At 50.6% G+C, this 25,977-nt stretch overlaps 1 protein-coding gene across 5 annotated transcripts in view; it reads left to right on the top strand.

Annotated features, from left to right (window-relative positions):
• Window positions 1-22,475, top strand: part of LOC128274445 (dual specificity tyrosine-phosphorylation-regulated kinase 2) — a 59,800-nt gene extending 37,325 nt beyond the window's left edge. For 2 of the 5 annotated variants that reach the window (XM_053012652.1, XM_053012653.1), the window contains 10 exons: window positions 552-1,159; window positions 7,679-7,916; window positions 11,800-11,963; window positions 12,037-12,317; window positions 16,037-16,175; window positions 16,252-16,423; window positions 18,046-18,189; window positions 18,439-18,568; window positions 19,013-19,242; window positions 20,788-22,475. In XM_053012652.1, the coding sequence (XP_052868612.1) occupies window positions 1,142-1,159; window positions 7,679-7,916; window positions 11,800-11,963; window positions 12,037-12,317; window positions 16,037-16,175; window positions 16,252-16,423; window positions 18,046-18,189; window positions 18,439-18,568; window positions 19,013-19,242; window positions 20,788-21,083 (1,812 nt within the window). In that variant the 5' untranslated portion in view covers window positions 552-1,141 and the 3' untranslated portion in view covers window positions 21,084-22,475. Of the gene's footprint in view, window positions 1-551; window positions 1,160-7,678; window positions 7,917-11,799; window positions 11,964-12,036; window positions 12,318-16,036; window positions 16,176-16,251; window positions 16,424-18,045; window positions 18,190-18,438; window positions 18,569-19,012; window positions 19,243-20,021; window positions 20,113-20,412; window positions 20,507-20,787 lie in introns of all 5 variants that reach the window. The other 3 variants (XR_008269305.1, XM_053012654.1, XM_053012651.1) reach the window with 3 other exon arrangements.
• The last annotated feature ends 3,502 nt before the right edge of the window (window positions 22,476-25,977 follow it).

Below are 25,977 nucleotides of genomic sequence, written 5' to 3'. Positions count from 1 at the left end.
CGTCCCGGGCTGCTCCCGTCAAATTGCATCGTCCCTGACGGGCTTCGGGGGGACGAGTAATTGAATGTTTACACCGATCGTGTGTAATCGAATCGCATCCGGGCCGCAGCCAGGTTGCCGTGGACCGGGACCTGCGATCCCGCGCGTAAACACATGTCCGATGCGCGCGATGGTGGCAACTATTTTTAACACCGAAAATCCCCGAGACCCCTCAGGAATGTCCGTGTCCAGTGTGCGCGCCCACCCCGGTGCATCTCGCCGATCGGTCCGTCGGTGTTTTTGGCACCGATCCTGGCACCGGGGAACGATTGATTGCCTCATCGCCAGTTAAGTGGAGTGGAGTACTCGTTACTACTGCGAGGCAAGTTACTACTACGCGGACTGATTGCTCTAAAATTTTACGCCGTGTTTGTGTGTGTGCGTTGGCCACGATCCAGGAAAATCGCGCCCGGGACTTCCAGCGCACGGTTGCGGGTTGACGGGTTGACCAGTGGACAGTGTTGGAGTGCTCACGATCTTTTCTTCTTCTCTTTCCAACTTCTCGCTTCCAGATTGGTCGCATTAGTGTATCCTGAACGGCGCTCAGAGGATCACACACACGGATCAGGGCGCTAGCGCGGAGTTCGAAGCGCTCCAGTGTTCTGGCTGGCTGGCTCCGGCTCAGGGCCGCGGAAGACCGAACGAACCACCCCACGTCGTAGCACGTAGTTCGTAGTTCTGGTTCGCTCTAGGTGGCCGTAGCCCCACGCAATCGCCGTCCCCTGCCGCCACAAGCCAGAACCAGTTTCTCTGTGTGTATCCCTTCAGGCGTTCTCGATGGAACGGGACGGGTCCGTGCGCTCGCGTTCCAAGTTCTGTTCGATTGACTGACTGATCACCGTACCAGCAGCAACCTGCATATTTGCATTCGTAGGAGTAGCCAGTTCTGCCGGGCTGCCAAGTTTGCGTGCGTGAGTGTGTGCGCGAGAAGTTGTTGCGAGAGTTGCGTTAGGAAAGACACGAACGAAGCCTAGCGCACCGCGCGCCCACAATCGCGCCTAGACTCCTCGGCCAGGCGGGCCTCTCAAGATCGCCGCAAGTGCGACCGACCACAACCAAATCCCCTTCTTCGTCGACCCGACCAACCGACCGACACACAATCATGTTGGACCGTGGACCAGTAAGTATTTTGAATTTATTACAATTTTTATTCTCATGCAAATCGGTTCCGTCCGGAACGCGGCCGCGAAGTTCTGGTTCTGTCGCCGTCAGGTCGGCCGTGAAGCGAAAGTGAAAACGCTAGACTCGCCAGTGAGTCCGGTGTCTTGTTATGGGCTCGGGGTGTTTATTGTGTAGAACGAACAACCGGTTCGTGTTGAGTAGAGTTTCAGATTTCAGAGACCCTTCACTAGGAAGGGATGGACGGAGCAAAACTTTGCCCAAGAGCCACTGAATGGTAATTATTTTAGAGCCAGAATTAATTCCCAATGAAAAGGGAAGTTCAGGGGACCATATTCGCATATCCGGTCACTTGTGTCGATGCTTAACCCTATATAGGACCAGAAGTCCGAAGAGGTTGAAGCCATGAACTGATGTCTTTTTCGGCCACTCTACATGGTAGGGTTGTAGCAGCATGCAGCACAACCCTGTGTCACGGTCACCACAGCCGATGATAGCTGATCAAGGCAACCTTCGACCGGAATGTGTGAGAGATGTTTTGGCGATATTCGTCCGTTTTTTGATCCTAAATTGATCGCTGGCCTTGGCGTGATGTAATACAGTGTAAAATTCAAGGCCAAGAAGCTGCTTGAAGTCACCCTCTGACGTTTGTTTCGTGATTCGATTCGATAGAAGTCATCCTTTCGCTTACCACCGGAACCTAAGCTGACGATTGAGGTTTCGTGTTATGGGTAACTAGATTGTGTCGACAAATCGCAGGAAATGGTGTCAATTAGCTTTGTCCATTCCCTCGGTGTAATAATTATGGAAACATTTGTTCCATTAATCGACTCCTGTTGCAGGTTTACTGAAGCGCAACGCAGCATCGAAAAAATGCTTCGAAACCTGAGCCGTTCAACACGTTTTGAAACAGTTCGGCTGCCATAAGCTGCCTTTTTTGCCGGTGCAGCTTCACCGGGCAACGCCGGGCAGCCTCAGCGCGGCTCGGCGGAATCATTTATCATCTCGTGTTGGCCCGGCGTAAGGCTTTCGCCGAGACCCCGTAGCTATCCGGCGACGGTCGATAAATGAAAGAAAGCCCCATTTTGTACCGGCCCGGGGAGCTCTCGAAGCAATTAAATACGGCCCAGTGGCTTGGGCACTGGGGGTGCACTTTGCTTCTAATTTCACTCTTGCATCGCTTTAGTTCCGCTGCAACGAGCTGCAGCACTCGCTGCCATTATGATTCGATTTTTTCCACTTTCGAACGAGCGAACGATCGTTTGTCATATGGCCCCACACCGCCTTCGTATGCGGAAAATCTCGTGTCGTGTGTCTCGGCGACGGAAGGGCGATCGGGGGGGAGGTGGCAAACAAATGTGCGCCTCGGTGCATTGCCAGCCGGGGTTCACACACGCGCGCCAAATGAGGCCAACACGGTCCAAAATGAAGCACACGATTGATTTTTCGGGTCTCTCCTTGAAATGCGGAAGGTCGGCCCGGGCCAGGCCGAAATTGGCGCCGGGCTCCGAAATTCGCTTCGATTCGCTTTTCCGGCTTTTCCGCCTTCCGGGTCGCCCCCCCGCCCCCGGCCATCGACGAACGTATGCTCCATTTAGACGAATGTTGTTTTACGATAGCGCAACATTAATAACGCTCCCGGGTGCCGTTTCGCGGCGCCCCAGGGGTGTCCCCGTTCCGCAGCCGCAAGATGATGATGATGACGAACGATGATGCAGTAACGATAAGAGTGACGGAAGCGACGCGGGTAGGGTGGTTCGTAATTCTGGTGCGTCAAAAAATAAAGTCAAAACTTATTCATCAAAAAGGCGGAAAGAAGATTGGCCAACGTGCTGAGGTCGAAATCATCGGGTTTTATGGTTTTCCGAGCTACTGACCGAACCGGAGCGCCGAGAGGCCGTTTTACGATCGCGACAAGACGTACCAAGGGGTGGGGTCGGCCATCGGATATTTTTAGACCTCGACGGGCTCCAATGCGCGAATCCAGCCCGGTACGTCTTAAGCGAGTGCGGCACGTGTCGGGGCTGGAGAAGGACAGCTAACATTGCACCATCCCTCCATCCGTCATCGATCACCGATATTGGCTTAGTGTTAATGGTAAATTGTAAACTCTGTCGCTCCCGGAGCAAGAAATGATGCAGCTCATGGTGATGGGGAAACATTTTGAGCTTGACGTTGAATTAGATTCCATCACAATTTATTATCGCTCATCCGTTAGGAAAAGTTCTGAGCAACCAGGGTCAGACAAACTTCGAATTAATCACCGATACCCGAGGCCCATGCTGGTCTGATTATGTACAAAATGGAAGCTTACGTGAAAGGTTATATTGAACTGAAAATGAATGAAATACTCGAAGAAATACGACAGCAACGTAACCTACGTTGAGATTTTTGTAACATTGGAAGGGAATCGCCCATAATGGCCTGATAAAATGGAGAAAGGAATTGTGTTTCGCCAGACAAATCTTTAATGACGCGAAACTAATGGACTTGGCTGGGAAGTGTCGATGCATCCATCGTATAGCCACCGGACCTTGACGTCGGTCACCGCAAAACTCTCGTAATGCGTTAAAATGAATGACCAATCCGCTAGCCTTCTGCTGCCAAGTAAAACAGTTGGCCAAGTTCTGTTCCGCTCAGGAGCAGAATCCGAAGACGAAGTGTTCTTAGTACGTCTGAAATAGTTCTTCATCATCCGTAGCGAACGGAGCTGATGCAGTCTTTGTTGGTCGATTAAAGGACTCTTTGTTCCTTTGTTGCCGACCGACGCACAACGTCATGGTAACTTTCCGATGACGCATTGTGGCATTTGTAAGGCTGGAGAAGGAACGTATCAATACTGCTCTCAGTCGATACTTCCACAAAAATAACCTTTGCGAGTTATGCGAGAGATTCCCATTGAACATCCATTATTGATGGCTTCATTTAGAAGTAAATGGATTCTTTATGTCGCAAATGAAATATGCAACGCTCGGCTCGACATCAACCATCGACAAATTTGGTCGCGAACAAAGAACTTCTCGAGAGTGTCACACACCAAGAATCGCGTGTGGCTCACGTGTGGCCACCTGGGGTGGAACCAGCTTGCCAGCTGATCGTGGCGCAACCTTCGAAGCTATCAAATTCCACCGTCACTGGCACCTGCTGCTGGATCGCGCTCGAGAAATCCTCAACTCGATCGTCCGGAAACCGCACGCCACCGAAACACGTGTGTGGCCCAAGCGAAACACTAGCCGTGAGGGGCGTGAATGAAATCGTGAGTGTTTTCGCTCCACTGCGCGGGCTCCGGGCGCAAGTTGTGGCCGATCCGATGACCGGGCGGGTGTTGGTTGTGCGTTGCACATTGCGTTGATAAAGATGAGACCGAAGGATGACGCTGGTTGCCGCGACCACTAGCCCGACGACAAACCATACACATGACGACTCGGTTGACAACAATGGAGGTCGTTGTTTGCTGGTTTTGTGGCCATGATTTCCTCATTCCGAGTTATGCTCTGTGACAGCGTGACAGGCGGGGCCTTCCTTTGCGTTATTGCGTACATTACTCTGTCTGGTTGGCCGAGTTCGGGGAGTTCCAAGAAGTTCCGCGCGCCGAGTTCAGCCGCGAGTCCCATCGCCGTCGAGGCCGGACGGATCAATTCCCGCGGGACGGCCATTGATTGGGGCCGGGATCATTGCGCGACACCGTCTTGGTCCATCGACTTCTTCGTGATAAGGCGCGCGGCTTAGAACTGTGTCACTTGAGTCGGGGAGTTGAAGAACCGCCGAAGGTTAAGCGATAGATAACCTCTCTGGCTCTTGGTTGGTGAGTGACAGAGGCGACCAAGACAATGACGATTTTACAACTTCACGGCAAACTCGTGATAAGTAATTCCAGACCGAGGCGTACTTAAAGCCGTTCAATAATTTAGCAGGCTGTTCAATAAGTTTTGCACTTCAATAACAGAAGGCGCTGCTGTTAACCTAATTTTTTGTTGTTATGTTGGTACACTCTTCATATGAACGTATGCGAAGTTTCAATTCAATCATTCTTCATTCTGTTCTTCACAATGGAAAAAATCCACTACCGTTCATTGACTGGTTGTTTTGCAAAGGTTCATGAAAGCAAAGGAAATTTATGAACGAATGTTGAAAAGACTCTTCGTCTTCAATTAGTAGAGTAGACGGAATGGGTTGCGGAATTTAAACGTGGCAGTACCTTGCCTTGAGGACAATCCACGTCAAGAACGTCCAAAAACAGTAGCAATACCTACAATCGTAGGGAAAATACAGGATATCGTATTGGAAAATCGTCGAATGTCTGGAGAAGATTTAGTAGAAGTCTGTTTTCAGACCTAAAAAAGTCATGTGTGAAAAGCATTTTTCATCAAACGATGAGGTCATAGCATCTGTGGAAGGGCATTTTGAAGCCCTTTCAGATTCTCGCTTCAGGGATGGAATTCATAAATCACGTTGGAAGCAAGTGCATTGATGTTCAGGGAGATCTTATCGTTTTTCTTATCGAACCGCAAAACGTATTGAACAACCCAGTAGTTTCAAAAGTTCCAATAAATAAATCGACCAAAGTGTACCTCATTTCCCATCGCCCGAGGATTGGGTACTTTCCGTGGCGAAAATTTGGCATTCAACCAAACGCGCCTCTTATCGCACCTATTCCAATCATCTCGTCTCGTCCATCGCGTCGACAGAAAGGGCAATCGATGATTAGATTCCACAAAGTGCACGACTGCGCCAACACGCAACCCAAAGCAATTACTTTGCCATTCATTCGAATCTCTTATCACTCGTGTGGTGTGCGTGGGTCTAGGCTCCGGTGGCGATTGCTCTGTGACGTGCCGTGTGCCGTGCTGACCGGAATCGTCAAGTGATTATGCTAATAAACGCCCTTTTCCGCACCCGAGCATTGTGCGGTGTGTGGCCACGCGTCTCCAGCCAGCGAAATGCGCGCCTTTCTTGACGGACCTCACGTTGCAGCGCCGTGCATTCCGCCGTGCCCGTTGAAGTGCATCGTTGAGAATACGGCTGCGTTGAGCGTTTTAGAGGAATTAATAATTCCAAGGCCGGCCCGCTGTGTTCGGCGTATTGTTAGTTTGAGCTGCAAAGTGCTGAGTCTTACTTAAACTTTAGTTCTTCATTAGTTGCGTTTTGCTCATAGATTAAACCATTTACAGTAAATCGCTGCCGATTGGCTTACGTTACAACTGTTGTTAATGGTTTAAATGCCACGGCCCTTTCTTCTCGCAAAACGATGATTAAAGATAATATTTGAAGAAAATAGAGTGGCGCCCCTGTAATGCGTCGATTGTTTCCACACCAAAAGACTGCACTGCGTGAGAAAAAGCGAAAACCCAACAACTTCTCTGTTGCGCCCGGGGGTTAGCTTTGTTGGCTTTCCGTTTCCGTTTCGTAACTTCCGGCGAAGGCGCCCATTAACGAGAGACGGCGGCGACGGTGAAGCCTTAATTGGCCCCACACACACACACACACACATTTGGTCGAATCGATTTCGAGTGCGTCAGGGGGCGGCTTTGGCGTGACTCAGACTGCACGTTCCACGAACTCCACGTTCCAAGATGCGCGGTTTATGGCCGCCGCCGCCGCCGCGTGATAAGCGCACGATTCGGGCTCAAGAGTCGCGGGAAAGAGACAGAGAGCGAGTGAGAGAGAGAGTCATTGGTGGAGGTGTTGGTAAGGTGTATTGGTATCTCTTCCGAAGGGGTCCGTTGTTATCTCGGCCCACAGGCCCACAGCTGACCCACTCTCCAGTGTCGGCGTTACCGGAGCCTCACGCGGACCTCACGCGCCAGCTGGCTGCGCAGTTTTCGCGCGAATGCAATTCGAAGTTCGCAAAAGGAGACCGCGGAGGCCAGCCAGATTTCGCGTGTCCGGAACCGGAACCCGGGTGCTTCGTTTCGCGCAAGTGAACGGCCCACCGCCGCGGGGCCAACAGTTGGGTTTCCGTTTTGTCGCCCGCCTCGGGCCTCGCGTGAAGCCATTTTCGATAACGATAACGTGACGCAAGTGAGCTACGGGCTACGGGGCCGGTGGCCGGTGGTTTCAGTTTTGTTGAGTTCGAAGTGTTAATGAGTGGTGCTGCGTGGTCGCGGTGGTGGCTGCGACGACGAGCATGTCCTAACTTTCGCTCCACTTTCCGGCCATTGATTTTCTGTGGGGATTGATTCGTAACGACGACGACGGCGACAACCGCGACGGTTAATTGCCCGTGTGGCCACTCTCGGCTCGCCGCAATCATCGTGATGTCGCGCAAGCGATTGCGCAAGATGCTGTCCGCGAGCTGTGGGTGCATTTTGTCGCACAAGTACGTCGACAAGGCGCTGTCGGCAGCCCGGGACGAGGGCGGGCGAAGTCGAAGGAGTGCCCGATCGATTGAGCCACTCATATCAGCGCCGGCCAAGGTGGTGTGTGACAATGCTTCGCTTCGGAAACAATCCGACCCCCCCACCCGAAGACAATGTTCTAATCTTTGACGGGTTTTTTTTTCCTTTTCTCTCCCTCACAGGTTGTTGGTCAGCTCGATAGTGACAAGTGCCGGCGGGAGCACCGCGACACGGCGCACCTGTTCGACTCGCGGCCGGAGCTGGCCAGTCTGAGCGGTACCCGGAACGCGTTCCGTGGCGGTCGCAACGCGATGATCGACGCCCACGGCAACGCGCTGCCGCCGCTCAGCCCGTCCAGCAACAACAACTCCACGACGGAGCTGGAGAATGACAAACCGACCCTGCCAATGACGCCCGCCAGTAAGTATGATCCGTGTGATGTTGGCCCCCGAGGGGAACTATGAATTGCTTGTGATGCCATTACTCGTTGTTGGAAGGATGTTGGAACGCTTCAGAAGATTGGATTGTGCTTTTTCGGTTTAACCAATTTTTTACGTGAACTTTCGGATGTTTTAAAACGCTCGATTGATACAACGTAAAGGATGACCCTCACACAGGGTGTGGTCGAGATTGTTTTGGGTCAATTAGTGTCTACTCATGGTAGCGATTGGAGATACCAATTTGAAGTGCCCCCTCATCACACGCACGACTCGTTTTCACGCGAATCGGGCTAAGGTCTCGTAATGGGCACGTTATCTACGGCACGCCATCATGAATTATATGGTATTGGCCCTCGTGTAATGCGATGCGACGCACCTTTCGCGTTACGCTCTTCCTGGAACGTAGTTTTGCCTTACGGTGGACACTAAACTTTACCCCATCGACGACAAGCAACTCTTAACGAGCGGTCTGTCCTTCTTTAACAAGGAAACGTCCCCATTCAAAACGCCGAAAAGAAAGCTAAACATTATCATCCAGGGTTCGCATCGGATCAATCGGTTGGCGACGAGACTCAATTTTACCACCTGAGCGATCCTGGGGTGGAACCGGAGTTTCCTCGGAGGCTTTTCTAAGCCCCCGACATCATTAGTCGGGCTTGTGCCCCCGAAAAAGGGTGCCAAATTGAATCGGAAACGGGCTTTCGAGCAGCCCACGGAGGCGGATGTTCCACCGATACACACACAGAAAATCCGTGGGCGTAAAGGCGGACAGGAAATCTTTGTTGCGAGCATCGTCAACTGACAACGAAATGGTTCCTGCGAGCCCGGGTTGTGGCCCTGTGTTTTTTTTCCTGTGACAGTGATAGCATTGACGCCTATTCTTAAGACCCTGCCACAGGACCTGCCTGCTTGCTCGGGCTTCAATTCAATTATTTTGTTATATTCAGCGACTCCAGCTCCAGCCGGGGGGGGTTAAAAATAAATCAAGAATAACGTCGATCCTGTCAGGTCGTGCGTGGCGAATCCTGCCACCGACGACATTATAAGCAAACGAGCGTGCCAGGCCAGTACCTCGCCGGTCGTCTTCTGTCCGAAGGAAAGCGCAAACAAAAAAAAAACAGCTGAGTCGAGCGCTGATAGTGGCCAAACGCTACGCCGGATACTGTTCCGACCGAACATGTTGCGTGTCATGCGCCTTGCGCTTTGGGCAACCGTGATTAGTGCCCGGGGTGAGTGGGGTTGATAAAGCCGCAAGAGGCCACCCCACCGGTGGACGGCGGTGGCAGCGCACTATTACGCGAGCGAGCATTATTTGCATGCGGCCGATAGCCGGAAATGTTGCGGACAAATTCAATTCCCCGAGCCCATCGCAAACCCCGTTCCGTAGTCGTCGGCGTCGTCGTCGTCGTCGTCTTCGTCGCTGTAACAATGTTTCTGGCGCATGTTTTGCTGGTGGATCCGCGTGCGTGTGTGTGCATGAGGTCCCACCCCAAAAAAGGCGGAAAGGCTGCGGATCCTGTTTTATTGGTGACATTACATTGTACGGGCCCGACGGAAACACCCGTGGTGGAACTGGAACCATGGCAATTACCGGTGGCCAACCCCCGAAAAACGTGGGCTCCCTTTCGGATGGTTCGGAGGTCTTCAATGTGTCTGGCCGCTCCCTACTCAAATTGAACGCCCATTGATCTAATCGTTTACGTGGGTACCCAAGTGGAGCAGTTCCCGGTTTCTGCACCCTGCCGGTTCGGCGTGGAAGTTAAGTTGTTGTGTGTTCCTCAATTTACGAAAAAGGAATTACGTAAACGAACCTGCCGTGAACTACGCGGGGTGCATCGAGTACTACGGAACCGATGAACTGCAGTTTTATGCCACCGTTTTTGCAACTGGAGATGGCCTCAATCGCATCATTTCGTCGATGGTCGATGGACAAAGTTACGCCCTTTGGGAAAATGTTCTTTAATGTAGAGACTATGCAAGGTAGAGGACATTTTATTATACATTTTATTCCGTACTCTATCAAACGTAAAAAGAGAACATAACGTACAAAGGAACAGCTTCGGGAAATTTTCACACTATGAATGTGAAGATAGTTCGTAAAACAAAAAGGTTTATCAAACAAACGATAAGGAAAGAAGAACCATGAAACCAAACAGTAGATAAAAATTGAACAAAGTTGCATGTATTTTTATCTTCCTTTATAAATAAATGCCGCCATTGTGACCGGTTGTTGACAACTACATTCGATTTTGACAGTTACATCTTGCTACTGGAGCAGGCCACAGTTGATTTGGACGATAGCTCAACTAATCGATACTGGTCAACTTAACATACTGCTTGGCACTTTTATGTTTAATAGTTTAATAGAAATCAACTTCATTCCGCCGTTCACGGAGTTGGATAATTGGTTTGAAAATAATAATGTTTCGTCGACATGTTGGAACATACAGCTCATTTCTGGTAACTCATTTTCGTGACTCTGAAAACTACTACTCATATAAACTGACAACTACTGAATATAAATAATAGTTTATTTTTAAGGTTTACATTTAAACAAATTCTTATAGTTAAAAGTTAGACCGTTTTAAATTGATTTAATCAAATTTAGTTTCTTTTTGGACGTTTAAACTATTTTATCAGTCGCTAGAATGCCGTGTTGGCATTGATGTAATATGTTAGTCATCATACATTACTCTTTCGATCGAAGAAGCCTTTGGTAGAACACGTTCGGTGAAGTATTAAACCCGACGCTGCCCATTTTTACTTCACAAGTGTTACTGTTCGTCGTTTTGGTTACCAATTTATTTTAATCCTTTCTTGCGGATCCTTCCACAGTTAATGTGGCTTACGTTACATACCGGAATGATGGAATGAAAGCGTAGCGTAGGTTACGGCGTGAAGCTGTCAAGCACATTGAACGGTACGGAACGTAAATTAGGAACGAAGGCTCTTCGTAACCCTTCGCGGCCTGGTGACGTAGTACCGTATCTTTCAGCTAACTCACCGTGATGTGGCCACATGCCACATTAAACGGAGCACATGCTTTCGCTTCAAGGTCAATCCATCAGCTGGGCGGCCGCAACCGATGACACAGCGAAGCCATCGGCGGAGTTGTTTTCCCAGCGAAGTCGCAACTTTGCGCACCCCCCGAAAAGGTCACACGTTGGCGCTTCTTCCATCGCGCAGTGTATGAATAATGTTCGCCAAATTATGAACTCTGTCTCTTGATGGGGGGCCCACAACACTCACCTCTCTCGACATCGTCAGCGCAGATAGTTCACTCGCTCGTCGTTCGTAATCAAATCAGCATAAGGCGCCCCCCGGTCGGGTCGGGTCGAATTGCCGTGAGTCAGCCCCCCGGGGTGGGGTGGGCATGGGACGGAATGCCGAATCAGCGAGAAACACCGCATCGCGTAATCTCGAGGCGTCGGCGCAGCGGCCTCCGGTATGTAACCGGGTGCCATTTCCAGTGCGCCACGGCGCCACGTTTTCGATGGCACGTTGGCACGCGGATTGCACTTGCGAGAGAGAGTGCAGGAGGTTATGCTGGCAGGCGGCCGGGTGGAAGGGGGGGGCAAGTTCACGTGCCTGCGAGTAGTGAATTATAAATAACGGATCCACCACACGGCATGGCGGACTTCCTGGTACTGGGCTTGCAGGCCACCAGGACTCGTACAGAAGCGTGGGTTACATCTTTATCATCCTTTGGGGCGCGCTAGGGCACCCGGGGAAGTTCATACGTTATAGCTGGGAGTGGTCAGCCAACGGGCGCTAGGTGTTAATTTAATATTTCCGGGTCGTTCCGTGGGGACTTTACTGACTGAAACGAAGCTAACGGTTCGACGTTTCCGACTTTTCCACAGGAGCATGGGACCAGTACGGCCACCAGATGACGGACTTCGAGAAGCAGGAGATCGAGAAGTACAAGGAAATCTACTATCTCGGGCTAGACGCCCGCAAAATCCACGGCAAGGCCGGCGTCGGAGCGAACGGAGGCTTCGACGATGAGAACGGATGCTATCAGAAGGTAAGCGAAGAACGGCCGAGTTTTTTGACGTTCGAACCCTGACCCTCTCCATCTCGCTCCCCCACCCCCACAGATCGTGCACGACCACATTTGCTACCGATACGAGATCCTGGAGATCATCGGCAAGGGCAGCTTCGGGCAGGTGATCCGGGCGCTCGACCACAAAACCAAGCAGTACGTGGCGATCAAGATCATCCGCAACAAGAAGCGCTTCCACCATCAGGCCCTCGTCGAGGTGCGGATACTGGACGAGCTGCGGAAGAAGGACGCCGCCGACGGTGGCCACAACGTCATCCACATGCTCGACTACTTCTACTTCCGCAACCATCTCTGCATCACGTTCGAGCTCATGAGGTACGCTTCGCCCCAAACTCGCCGTCGGCACAGCTGATCGGGGCGGGACTGTCTGGGGTCCGCGCCGGCCGGGGGAACCATAAATCTTTCCACACCGATGGTAAATGGGGGGCAATTTTGGAGCCATTAGGCGGAACATGCGCAAGTTCCTGCTGCTGCCGGGAGGAGAACGATTTATTTTGGGGCGGGTGTTGGCGGTCCCAGTTCGATCCGTTCCGTCTGTCACCGGCGGCCGTGGAAACCGATTTGTTTCGCCGTTCCATCGCCATGCCGTTTTTTGGTTAATTTATGGAAACGACGTTGTGGAGACACTCTTGAAGAGTCGTGAAGAATCGCCAGAATCCTGGGGGTGACAATCAATTAACCAGCGGTTCGTCCCTGGAAACACACGCAAGAAAGGTTCCAAGAATTTTGCACATCCTCGGGCGGTGATTGGCACACCAAAATCCGCTCGATCCGCTTAGGTTCCGGTGGTGGCGGCGGATCACATGTAACGCCGCCGCCGCGTGTGTGCCGCAAGGTTGGTAACTTTCATATTTTCCAACCACATTTTCTAGCTCACGGCTTCATCGGCGGCCCCGGGGCACGCCAGATTGAGTTTCACTTACGATACAATTGAATGGCAACGTGTGCGAGGAGATACCGTGTCCTTCGGCACGCCGCACGCCGGTTCGGCTAAAAATAATCCTTCCAAACCGAATACCGAAAATAAATCCAATATATTTCCCATTTTTCTTCGATTCGTCGGTTGGTTTCGGTTCTCGGTTCGTTTGTTCCTTTTTGGCCTCACTCGTGCGAGGACGACTACTACGCTACGCTTCTTGCTCGCCCCACGCCGGCCGGCGCCCCCTAGAATTAGGTTTCGAGCAACCTTTTTGGGCTTTCTCGCGTAACTCTGGCGTCATGCGCCGCACGCGCGTCGCTTTACGTTACGGGGTGGGCCGAATAGGCGCCACTTTTGGGGGGCTTCATGACCGGGCTGACGGCGACAGCGAAACAGCCACACATACACACAGTCTTCGTTAACCCCACAGGGGAACCAATGTGCTTGTGCTTTCCGGAAAGCCGCAACGACCGAACCGGCAAAACGGGGCCTTCAAATGCCGGGAAACAGAATGATGAGCAACCAACCGGCCGGCCAGAGATAGTTTCGGTGCGATAAGGTTGTTTGGTTGCGCGGTTGCCGGAATGTTGTTTTAATTAAATCTCTCAATTCGCGACCACCGAAAGGGCTACGACGGCCAATGCGTGTGCCGTGCTGCGGGTTTTCCTTGCGGGCCCAAGCAAGGGATGAGAGCCCTGCATACCAATTGCCATTGACGGCAAGCGTACAAGATAGCGACGGATGTAAAGGGTGCTTGGTTGGCTGCTTGTTGTTGGCCGTTGGCTGTTTGGGGCCCATTCGGTCCGCAGCAGCTATCTGCGTTGCGATATCGGCCATGATATGCACAATAAATCTCGTCCGCAGATAACACCGGCTGCCCTTTTATGGTTTATTGTTGTTGTTGCGGTGCTTCGCGAGCATATAACCGCCACGGACGAAATAAACACTTCATTGATGGAGATCAATCTGGAACGATGCGGCTGACATCGTTTGGATTTCATTTAAATTAATTCCAAAACGACATCGAGTAGGCTTTGTTTTTGGTTCTTTTTACAGTGCTTTAGACTTATAAAATGGCGCCCAAGTACTGAAGAGCGGTTTTAGTTGATTATGGGGAAAATTCTTGTGCTTCCGTCTGTTCAAATTCGAATTGTTTCTTCGTAGAATAATAAATTCACACCATTGCTGCTGTTCGCCGAAAAAAGTAATGGAAGCCCCAAAAGCGTGAGCCCCCCGGCGTGCTTGAGTTCGAGGAAACGGATATCCCTGGCCGCCGCAGACGCCACAGTGGACCTTTTCGCTTCGCTTCTAATTAGCGGAAATAAAATAGTGGAACTCTACGGCATCGGGAAACTTCGCATCGGCAGAGGCTGACGCGCACTTGGTGCGTTGGTTCGATACGCACCGAGGCCGAGGTCGCGAGACCGCGGCAAAAGTTTACGTTTACGGCCACGCGGCGTTCGGAGGAAACTTTGGAACCTTCTCCGGTGCGGAGGAACCGGCAACGCCAACGCTGGGGAAAATGAAAAACCATTTCATTGGCAAACTTCGTCGTCTACGCTGTGGCCGACCCAGCTTATCCGGATCGGGCGGTCCTTTTTGGAGCCTTGAGCCTTTAGCAACGTATTTTTCGTCGGCGTAAACAAAACGTCGGCCGTGGCGGCTTGCGACAGTGACGTGGGAAAATCCGTCTCTAAACCGGAGGATCGGTGATCGGTTTGCTATGGTTTCTTGGTGACACCCCTGCCCGGGTGCTTTTTCCCCTGGACAACGCTGTCGGCCCGTGGCTCTTATAGCCTGTTGGTGGTGGCTAAAAATGGATTCGTGGGAATTTCGTGGCCAGACAGCGGGCGAATTAACCTTTCGACCGTAGCCGTAAAAAAACAAAACTTTCGCACTAATGCCCATCATCGACCGTTTTATGGTGCCCATAAATCATCATATGTGGTTTGTGTGTACCTTTTGGCCACTGACTTCCTTTCACTCCGTGACGCGGAGCTCCCGACGTCGAACTTTGCGCGCGCGTTACAAGCATAATTATCGACGGGACACGAAAACTGTCCTGCGACACGTTAGCGTAGAGGATCCGACTCCGGGGACAATGCACGTCAGACGTTCATTAGAGGAAGCCTTTGGTCCTGGGGGCCCCGGGAGACCCATCCGTGTCCTCGCCCAAGGCCCCGGGGACAAGTTTACGACGAGTGCACAATTCCCTGACAATTTAAAATTTACTTACCCTTACCGGTTGCATGACTTTGAAGCAACCGGAACGCCCTGTTCGGCCCTGATCCGGTGCTCCCGGTTCTTCGAAAGGTCATACCTCCCTCGGGTGCAGAAGAGTGCATTCCGGGTGCTCTAATGCACCGCGGCCAGAGGTCCTCGTGCATGTTGCAGCAAATTAGTGAAACGAGTTTGAGTCACTCCTTGCTCGCGCTCTTGTTTGGAATTTGTTTGTTTTCCAAGAAAAATGAGTTCGTTTCTCAATGCCAAACAAGGTTTTCTGGATGGTGGCCCCCCCCCCCCGGGGGAAACTCGGGCCGGGACGCGGGACGCTACCAGATTGAGGCTCAAGATAATTTAAAATAATAAGTTACGAGGAAGACAGATGAAACGAAACGACGGCACACAGCTCGCGCAGCGTTTTCACTATTGACGGGAACGGGCGCCGAAAGGACGTTCGTGTCCGTCCCGTTCCGGCGGTACATTCATTATCCGCCCGTCCAAATCGGTGGCATTTGGTTGTAAACAATTTAGCCAATTATGGACCCGGCCAACCTGACGACGTCAACAACGAAAAGCGCGCGCGCGCGACCGAGGGGATCGCTTATCAGGGATCCATTAAAGAGGAGGTCCTTGCCCACCTTTTTAAGGTCTATGCTCGCTCGCCCGCTGAACGTTCCGGTGAGCGGGAAAGTAATTAAAAACAATCAGCAACATAATTAGTGTAAAGTTTTACATACTGTCGCCGAGCATGCAAAAACGAAGGGCGCATCGAAGGATCCACCGGAATCGCTCTGAATCGTTCGGAGCGTGATACTGAACCGTTACGGCCCTTTAATGGATGCACATTCTGACTTAACCTTTTGCCTTTATGCTCCCTTTTTTCCACGCACAGCCTGAACCTGTACGAGTTGATCAAGAAGAACAACTACCAGGGCTTCAGCCTGAGCCTCATCCGGCGGTTCTGCAACTCGATCGTCAAGTGTTTGCGGTTCCTCGACGAGCTCAACATCATACACTGTGATCTGAAGCCGGTAAGTCGTCGGCAGGGGTGTGGACGGACCTCGACGGACAACTAACGCAGCGTCTTTTTCCCGATTTGCCCCACAGGAGAACGTGTTGCTGAAACAGCGCGGCAGCAGCTCGATAAAGGTGATCGATTTCGGCAGCTCGTGCTTCTCGGACCGGACCGTCTACACGTACATCCAGTCCCGGTTCTACCGGTCGCCGGAAGTTATCCTCGGCTACCCGTACGGCAAGTCGATCGATATGTGGAGCTTAGGTAAGTGGCCCCCAGCCCGGGGCATTCGTTTTTCCTTTTTTTGTTTTTCGGCCGGGTGTCGATGCCGGCTGACAGAGGGACACATGAATTTTGGATGAGCGTTTGCTGCACACGCACCGATTGACCCACCATAATCGGATAGTGTCGGAGTGGAATCAATATTTGACCCCCCGGCCAGTCGGGTGGGATGACGGATTGAACGCTGTGCGGACATTATTTATTAACCTGTGAAGGCGCGACATATGCCTTTTATTGTTTCGGGTGTTTCATCGGCACATAATGGAGGCGCATGGTATCGCACTTGACGCCACGAAAAAGAGTAAAAGAACTTATGTGGGAAGAGTCAGGCCCGGACACTGGCAGAGATGGCCACCAATCACTCGCCCAGCACGAGAAGGCCAAATTGTGGCAGGACAATTTGCTGCTGCTGGGCGCGTGTCCTCGTGACCGTCCAGAGCCCGTGCTCGTGTATGCTCGTGGTGGGCGAGTCGCGCGTGCCTTAATGTGCACGTGAGGATAATCGATTGACCGCCAAAAGCCTTGCATTATGCGGAACTGCTTTGCTGTTGCTGCAGCTGCTGGGCTCCGTTCGTCCGCAATGCGCTTGGCGTGCACTGGGCCTGGTAAATGCCTTCATATTTCACCGTCGGTCACCACCTTCGTGTTAATAATCGTGCAGAAAATCGTGCTTAACTTTATTATAAATTCCCGACTTGGTTAATGGTAAAGGGTACACGACAATTTATGCCACTAATGAGTGTTTTTCAACGAGTGCTGAGATCGGTCAGAATGAATCTAGTAAATCAGTTCATCTACCCAGCAAGATTCCACGGCCTCCTAGATCGATGTGTGATGACGTTTAAAAGACATTATTTGAGCAGGCCGTTGACGTGCCGCTGTTTAGCATTCGCACATTTCAATCAATTGTGCGCCAATTGTAGCGATGATGAGCCTTTTGATAGGAAGCAGCTTTCTATTAACACCAGACCCCGGGCCACTGTCGACTTTGGGACGACTTCACCATAACACATACAGTGTATGTGTTTTATAGTTCATCGTAAAGAGACCCCGCACCCCGCAAAGGAACAACCTGCGGGGCGGCCGTGCTCCGTTTCAGCCGTTTTATCGGCGATCCAAAGCGCAATGAAGTGTGCTTATGGTAATTTTCACCAGGGAGAGGACCCTGCGTCGACCCAGTTCCAAGCCTAAGCCAAGCCGTAAAGGGCGTTCGATTTGTGGCCAAGTCCACGAACGGTCGGGGTTCACACAGTGTGCCCTCCCAACCAACCACTCAGCCACTTAGTGATAATTGAATCGAGCATGCAACAGTCGTGTAATTCCTGGCCCGCAACGCCGGGACCACGGGACCCTCGGTCTGGGCAGAAAAAAGTTAGCCAATTGAACGTTCACACCCGCCCGGGTGTGGCGTGGTCCTTGGCCGCGACTGTCTGCTGCCGGTGCTAATCCTTTGCGCGGTGCTAAATTAAACACCCAGACCCCAGGTTTAGATGCGGAGGAGATTAGGGCCCATTTCCCGTCGTTCCGCAAGTTTTGTTTGTTTTCGCTCGCGTTTGCTTATCTTTCTGACAGTGACCCTCTATTGCTACTCCTCTTTTCTGCAGGTTGCATCCTGGCGGAACTGTACACCGGGTATCCGCTGTTTCCGGGCGAGAACGAAGTCGAGCAGCTGGCGTGCATCATGGAAATCCTGGGCGTACCGCCGAACGACGTCTTCCAGTTGGCCACCAGGAAAAGACTATTCTTCGGTCAGTACACGAGTGGCGCGAAAGCAAAGGAAAACCACCAAACGAACGACACGGAAAACACGAACCAAGGTGGCCCCGTGACCTGCTTCCGATTTCATTCGAGTGTCGTTCTCGGTGGCGGACCTTTCCTTCGCTTTCGCGCCTGATCAATGCCGGCTGCAAACGATTAACAATATTACCTTTTCCTGCTTTTTCTCGTCCTTTTTATGACTATTTCTGCCTGCCTTCCGCCGCCATCACCACCACCAGATTCCCGAGGAGTTCCGCGGTGCATAACTAACTCGAAGGGCCGCAAGCGGAAGCCGGGCTCGAAGACCCTTTCGCAGGCGCTCCGGTGCAACGATACCGTGTTCATCGATTTCGTCAGCAAGTGTTTGGAGTAAGTTTGACACGGGACCGGGAGGGCGGGGCGCGGGAGTGAAACATTTTAATAATTACAACAAAGTGCCGGGGCGCCCAGCCGGGCCGGGGCTTACTGCGGCACTGCTCGCCGCCGGATGGCCTCGCCAATGAGCTTGACGCTCTGAGAGGGTGTTTTACTTTTCGGTTACCTTCGCGTGCGCCAAGTGTGTCAGTTGCCGAGGCCGGCCAGGAAATGCTAATTTCCTCCCGCTGATCCCCACCACGGAGCTGACCTGGTGGCCTCGTAAGGCAAATGTTTTTCAGTATTTAATACGGAAGTGGATCGCGCGCGCCGTGCCGGGACCGGGAGTTATTAAAACGAACCCCATACATTCCTGTTCCGGGGGGTCTTTTTGGTGGGCCCTTCCCTTTTGTTCATTTTCAACGATTATAACCGGGTCATTCTCATCGTTTTGCCCAGGTGGGACCCACACAAGCGCATGACGCCGGAGCAGGCCGCGCGCCACGAGTGGCTACAGCCGAGTGCATCCTCGACCTACGTTTCGTCCAAGTCGAAGGAGAGCAGCGACAGCCAGCTGAACTTCCTCCACAAACTGCAACGATCTCAGCCAATGACACCAAACACCATCCTGCCGGAGATTAAGACTCCCTCCAATCGCACCCAGCGGTACACCAAAGAGCGCGTCAAAGGTAAGCCATTCCCCCCCCGCGAGGCTCTCGTCCAGTTTGGTTTGCTTTCCCCCCGTGTGTGTGTGTGCCGATTGGTGGCCTTAGCCGTTAGCGCTATCCTTGGCTAGGCTTAAAAACGCTTGCATTAGCGAAGACAAGAACCAAAACGCGGTGTGGTGCGTTACACGAGTGGCGTGCAAGCGTTACAGCGTTACGCGGTGCTTTCTCTTCGTGTGCCCATCGCCTGCGTGCTTCTGTTTTGTAGGTTCAACCAACAAACCGTTGGCGAATGGTGACGGTAAAGGCACCGCCGCCGCTCCGAAGCAGGGCAGCGCTCCCCTGACCAAGCTGCTGATTGGCTGCAGCTCGGTGAAGGAACTGATCTCGGTGTTCGACAAGCAGCAGAAGCAAAAGTAATTGAACGCGCGCGCGGTGTTTGGCTTTGCAAAACTTTTCCTCCGGTTCCGGTTTGAATCTCGATGCCCTCCCGACACACACGTTAGCCTGCCGCTTGTGAGAGGTGTGCTTTAGAAGAAGGTTAGTGGCCTCAGCTCGCTCGCTCGCCCGGCTCAGCAAGGAAGTCAGCGTCCACGATCATCATCTCAGCAGCATCCGGCCTCCGGGGAGCATGGGGCATATTTCTGTTCGGCGGTTTCCACCGGTGGCCACTCATCTTCTCTGTGTAGCTCGCGATGCTGTGTTGTGTGTTTTTTTGTGTGTTTGTACATTTTGACTAACATTTGCCACATAAAGACCACAAACCAAAATTTTGCCGTATGCTCTTTGCACCTTTTTTGTAGGCCTTCTGGAGAGCACTCCCTTTGGACACTTGTTAGAATCTGAATTATGAAAGTGAAGAGAGTGTGTGTGTAAGAGAAACAGAACAAAAACGTAAGAGAACTAAACTGCCCCACCTGTGTGTGTGTGTGTGTGTTTGTTTGTGTGTACTGCTACCTCATTACTGTCCTCACTTTCGGCTCGGCTCGGCTCGTCTTTCCGTTCCGTAACACAATCCCCGCGGTAATATGCTAACATCCTTTCGGGAGTTTGTGCAAGTGTAAAGTTAAGTTGGTTGCGATTTAACTGTAATTTCCCGCCCACGGGTCAATCCACGAATAATCTTACTTTCTTATGTTCCTAACTTTTGTTTACTTTCTCCGTTCACGTCGTTTCGGATCACACGTCGACCAGACTAACCCATCCACGCCGGAGTTGTGCGAAAGCGCCCTTAGAATAGAGTCCTGTCAGAGAAAGAGAGAGAGGAGAGAGGGAGAGAGAGAGAAAGGTAACCATCGTCCGCCTGCCCGTCATCTGCATGTGCCTGCCCGTCCCGCGCCCGTCTCGTCCGGTGCTCGAAAACTCGATCATTTTAGTGTTCCGTTGCGACCGATCATACGCCCGATCTCGATGCTCTTCTTCGTGCTCATTTCGTGCGCATTTCAGCCCCAAAGTCAATCGTTGCCCTTTCATTAGCCACACACAAAACATGCAACATGATCGTAATCGCGATCGCGATCGCTTAGATCCCGTTTTTAATCTCCGTCTCTTTGTGTCCATATATTGCAGCAACCGATCTCGAAACGGCACAACAGCAATACTCACTGCACCGGCCACTGCACGGTGTCCGGAAGGCGACGGCCCTCGTGAATGCGGCCAGCAATGGGAACCACAACAACAACAACAACAGCGGCAGCACGCAGACAATAAACGGCACGTCGAAGTACGCCGCCTCGTCGACGTCCTCGGCCCATCACCATCACCATCATCACCACCACCATCACGGGACGACCGGGGCCGGGGCCGGGGTGATGCCGCACTCACAGAGCACCGGCGACGTGTCGGCCATCTTTGGCCGCGCATGACACGAAACGTTGGCCCGGGCGAAGGACACTAGCAAAATCATTAGCCTCATCTAGGAGCACGTGCACCGTCCGACCAAACACTCCGGCCCGGGACAGTTCGGACAGTTTATCGGGAAGAAATAAAAAAGGGGAGGACAAACAACAAATCACACATCGGTCGGTTCAGTAGATTGTGGACACAGGGAGACCAGCAGTCAACGAGCGAGGGTACCGATTACAGGAACTGGCGACGTTCCGACGTTGCGCCGTGCAAAAGACAGCTCGAATCGTGCTTATACCGGGGCCCATATTACATTATAAACTACACTACATATTACTACGAAAATGCGCCTGTGTGTGAGCCCCAGGACCATTAGGACCTTCTGCGGAAGTATCTTAGTAGTAGAGAGCGGGGGCCCATCGCAGGTAAAATTTCTCCTTTTCCCGTGTGGATGGCACGCGCATGATGCTTCCCTTTTCTGTGACCAGACCGTAGACCGTAGACTCGCCGGACCGAATCGAATCCGATCGAATTAGTGAGAGCGTGTAGTAGAGAGACAGGCCAGGGCGCCGCTAGGGAGCGAAAGATGTATCTTTATATACACCCCCCAACATATACGATAAAGAACTATATATTTATTACGATAACAAGCGGCGCGTCGTAGTAGCGTGTAGTGGCGCGCGTAGGGTGGAACCGCGAACGGCGTCAAAAATAGTCGCGGTGTTTTTGGGGGGAACTTCGGGGGCGAGCCGCAGCCGAGGCGCTGCGCAAAAATGCTAGTGACTAATCATTAATCTGTAAGTAACCCCCGCAAACGCTCCCCCGAGTTCTGCTCTCATCCATTACGTAGAGAACTCATTCTCGGTTGTGCCGCCAGTCGGTGGCATACTCGTTTCTTCCGGCGAATGCTGGGCACCAAGAGCGCGGGAGGACTTCTCTTCCATTGACTTCCTGTCACGGGCCACCGTCAGTCGGTAGTAATAGAGAGAGCGAGAGGGCTATAGGAAATGTCCGGATAGGCGTCCCTTATGTATGGCGACGACGTGAAGACGGTCGTGCAAAAATCATTTAATCAATCCCCTAAATGTTGGAGCGACTGTGGAGCCCGATCGTGGCTCTTCGCGGCGGAAAAGAGGCGCGGCGCGGTGCGAAAATAGTAATATAAAGAACAAAACCTTAAAAACAACAGATTACAAAATAAACTGCAAAGAGTAACAAATAATTTTACACTGTACATTCGTGGGCACTCTCGGCGGGCGGGCGAAAGGCTGGTACGTAGCGGCGTGCGCGCGAGTTGAGCAGGAAACGATGCCCGTAGAAAAAAGGGTTGACACGGAGCGGCGCGAAGGGAGAGAAATATTAATCGTAAGTGACAAGGAAAAAAACAACAATAAAGTTTTAAACTCATTAATATCCGTACGAAACAAGTTGGTCCAGCATTCTTCTTTGTGTCGTGTCGTGTCGGAAAGGAACCGATGGTAACGTAGCAGGCGATCATGCATGCGAAAGGAAGCAACGCATTCTAATGGAGGAACACCATGGTTTGTCGTTGTCTGGTTTCCGGCTTGGGTTTTTCGGTTTGAATTACTAGGAGATATTGCGACACCGGAGATAGTGCTTGGGGCGTGGTCAACGAGCTCCGTTTCGTACGATGGCGCTTTCCGGTGACGTATCCGATCGGCTTTCCCTCTCGCTACTCGTTGGATACATGTCAAAACTCGCAGCAGCTGTTTTTGGCTCAAATTGCTTGAAAATTATCTGAGTTTAACTGGAATTAACCTAGATTAACAACCTCTTATTTTAACCTTTCAAAAACATCGAAAAGTCCTGAAGATAGAATAAAGGGTGCGGAACCGAAGAATTCATAGTGCATTATTCGCCGCACGTTCTCCAGGATCCATCTGCCTTTCTAGCGTGTCGGCTAACCACTCGTCTCAATTCTGTGTGTTATTTTTGCCGTAATTTCTGTTCCGGGTGGAACGTAGATTAAAATTAAATTAAAGACGCACCGACTGTTTGAATTAGTCAGATCACTCGTTCAGTTTTAACCATTCAATAATTCTGTGTTGGCTTCTGTCCATTTTATCGAGTTGTTTCTCCTTGTTTTTACCGATGTTTTCTCCTTGTGGTAGATTATATTTTAAATTGCCTACAAGATTGAGTGACTTCGGAGCTACCCGTCAATTACAGTTTATAAACTGCTCGTGAGTTCCTGTGATGACATAATTCGACCGAGAAACGGAACCGAGACTGTCAAAACTCACCGCAGAATAGTAAACAAATCCAACGTGGACGAATTTAGAAAATCTCTGCACAGAAATAGACGATTGCATTCGAAATGAAACCTTCGGCATTTTTCAAGAGGAAGAATGGTGTTGAGTAAGTTGGTGTTTGATGCATAATAAAAGGTATAACGGCACATTATTTTCCAGAACCCCCAAAACATGCCGATGGTGCTTGGCGGCGTGTGACGATTTAGAGCCCCTAGCGAACGACGAAACCGGACAATATAAGCTTCAACTACTCTTCGATTGTACCGGTTTTCAGGTAGGACGATTGTTAAAACAAACATCTCAACCTGTTCCGCAAGAAAGACTGTTCTATGAGACTCATATTTTTACAGGCCGATATATTACCTGGAGTTCCCACGTTTTTGTGCACGAAGTGCGAATCGCGCTTGGATAAGATGTATACGTTTCGCTGGCGATGCAATGAAAACATTGCACTGGTCAATCGATTTACCGAAAAGCAAACCACAGTGAAGAACGAGGCAGACATCAGTAACGACCATCTTGGCCACTCTGCTGAACAAACGGTTGGTACAGAATTATTAATCAAAACTGAAGTTAACGCACCGGATGTAGCGAACGATGCGATTCAGAGGAGTTGCACAGTTCCTCACGTAAATGGGACACATGAATGTTGTGGCAACCAAGCTGATGATTTGTTCGAAGCAGAGGAAAATCCAATTCCGTTAAAATTGGAGAATGAAGATGTCGATGAACAGGATAACTTCCAAACAAGCCCTTCAGAACTGATCTGCCGAGAAGATCCCTCTGTGACAACTAACACGTGTATTAATGATTCGGCATCAGAATCAATTCGAAACGGAATTGCTGCCATCGATGCCGGAAAACACCTCAAAGGTGGTCGAAAACGTAAAAACGATCAAGAGAAAACGCTACGTCGGTTGCGCTCGTATAAACTTCGGAGTGATCAACGAGTTAATCCTACAGAATCGATCTGCCAGGATCGAGAAGATCGCCCTGTGACAACCAATACGTGTGTTAATGATTCAGCATCAGAAACAATTCGAAACGAAATCGCTGTCGTCGATGCCGGAAAACACCTCAAAGTTGGCCGAAAACGTAAAACCGATCAAAACAAAACGCTACAGCGGTTGCGCTCGTATAAACGTCGGAGTGATCAACGAGATCACAGAAAAAGTCCTCGCAATAAGCAAAAGCACCATTGCTCTCATTGTTCAGCAACTTATATTCATTCAAGCAAGCTGAAGATTCACATCCGGACACACACCGACGAAATGCCTTATGCGTGTAAAATCTGTGACAGATCCTTCAGATCATCCAAAATTCTGCGGAAGCATTCTGCGCGTCACAACAAGGATCATAAGTGCCCGCATTGCCCTTCAAAATTTGCTTTTCCTTCAGAGTTAACGGATCACATTCGCACGCATACCGGTGAAAAGCCGTTCGTGTGTGAAGTATGTGACCAAGCATTCAGGTCTTTAAGCAATCTGGGACAACATAAGAAAATTCACAACAAGGACAAACATTATCAGTGTCCGCATTGTCCGTCCAAGTTTGCACAGTTGTCCACATTGAAAAGTCACATTCGCACTCATACCGGTGAAAAGCCGTTTGTGTGTGAAGTATGTGACGAAGCATTTAGGTCTTCAAGCAATCTGGGACAACATAAGAAAATCCACAACAAGGACCAACATCATCAGTGTCCGCATTGTCCGTCCAAGTTTCCACGGTTATCTAACTTAAAAGATCACATTCGCATTCATACCGATGAAAAGCCGTTTAAGTGTAGAATCTGCAGGAAAGCGTTCCATTCATTATCTGCACTATCACGGCATTCAAAAATTCATAAAAAGAATCAATAGCATTTGTTTGAATCAGTACAATAAAAGTGATTGCTCACAAAACATTTTCTTTGATGGAACATAGAAAACTGGATATAGCAAAGACAACGTTGCCACAAAAGGAAAAGGATTTATAGCGTTAAATTTAACGTTTCCAGTAACTGTGCAAGTTCAAGCTTATGTAGAGACATTACTTCATATTAACTCTTTTGTCTTAGATCGAAGTCGCGTGTTTGATGATTTATATTTATCTCCTTGCTTTCTCCGTTTTAATTGTTAATAATAAAAACTTTAAATTGATACAAACATGTAGAACAAGCCACGTCTCATTTCATCCTTATTTTTCGATTTGGGCCTATTCAGAGGACTTAATGGTGATGTATCCGATCGGTTTTCCTTCTCGCTTCCCGCACCAGCTGAATTTAGCTCAAATTGCTTGAAAAGTATCCGAGTTTAACAGAAAGGAACCTAGATTTTGTATGGGAGACTACCTTTGTAAAGAGGGGAGAGGTGTTAAACGTTCACCAGAAACTTTCCTGTCGATCCTGCTTCCCTAGTGTTTTTGCGGCTTAGGAAACCGAATTTTTTCGAGTCGTCTGGCCGTTTGACGAATTTTTGGAGTGTTTTTTTTTATTAAAAATAATTTCCATACGCTGGCAGCGTGTTACGGGAACCGCCCAAGACACTGGAACGGCGTAGAAGTGGCGCAACATGCGAAAACCTCTAGGTCTTTTCTCCCCCATTTCTATCGGTGGCCAATTTCTTTCCAATTCCAGCGGAAATAAAGAAAACTCTAACGACTC

This window comes from Anopheles cruzii, chromosome 3, assembly GCF_943734635.1.
Source record: "Anopheles cruzii chromosome 3, idAnoCruzAS_RS32_06, whole genome shotgun sequence".
Lineage (NCBI taxonomy): Eukaryota > Metazoa > Arthropoda > Insecta > Diptera > Culicidae > Anopheles > Anopheles cruzii.
Note: the sequence above shows the minus strand (reverse complement) of the source record. Positions and strands in the feature narration are given on the sequence as shown.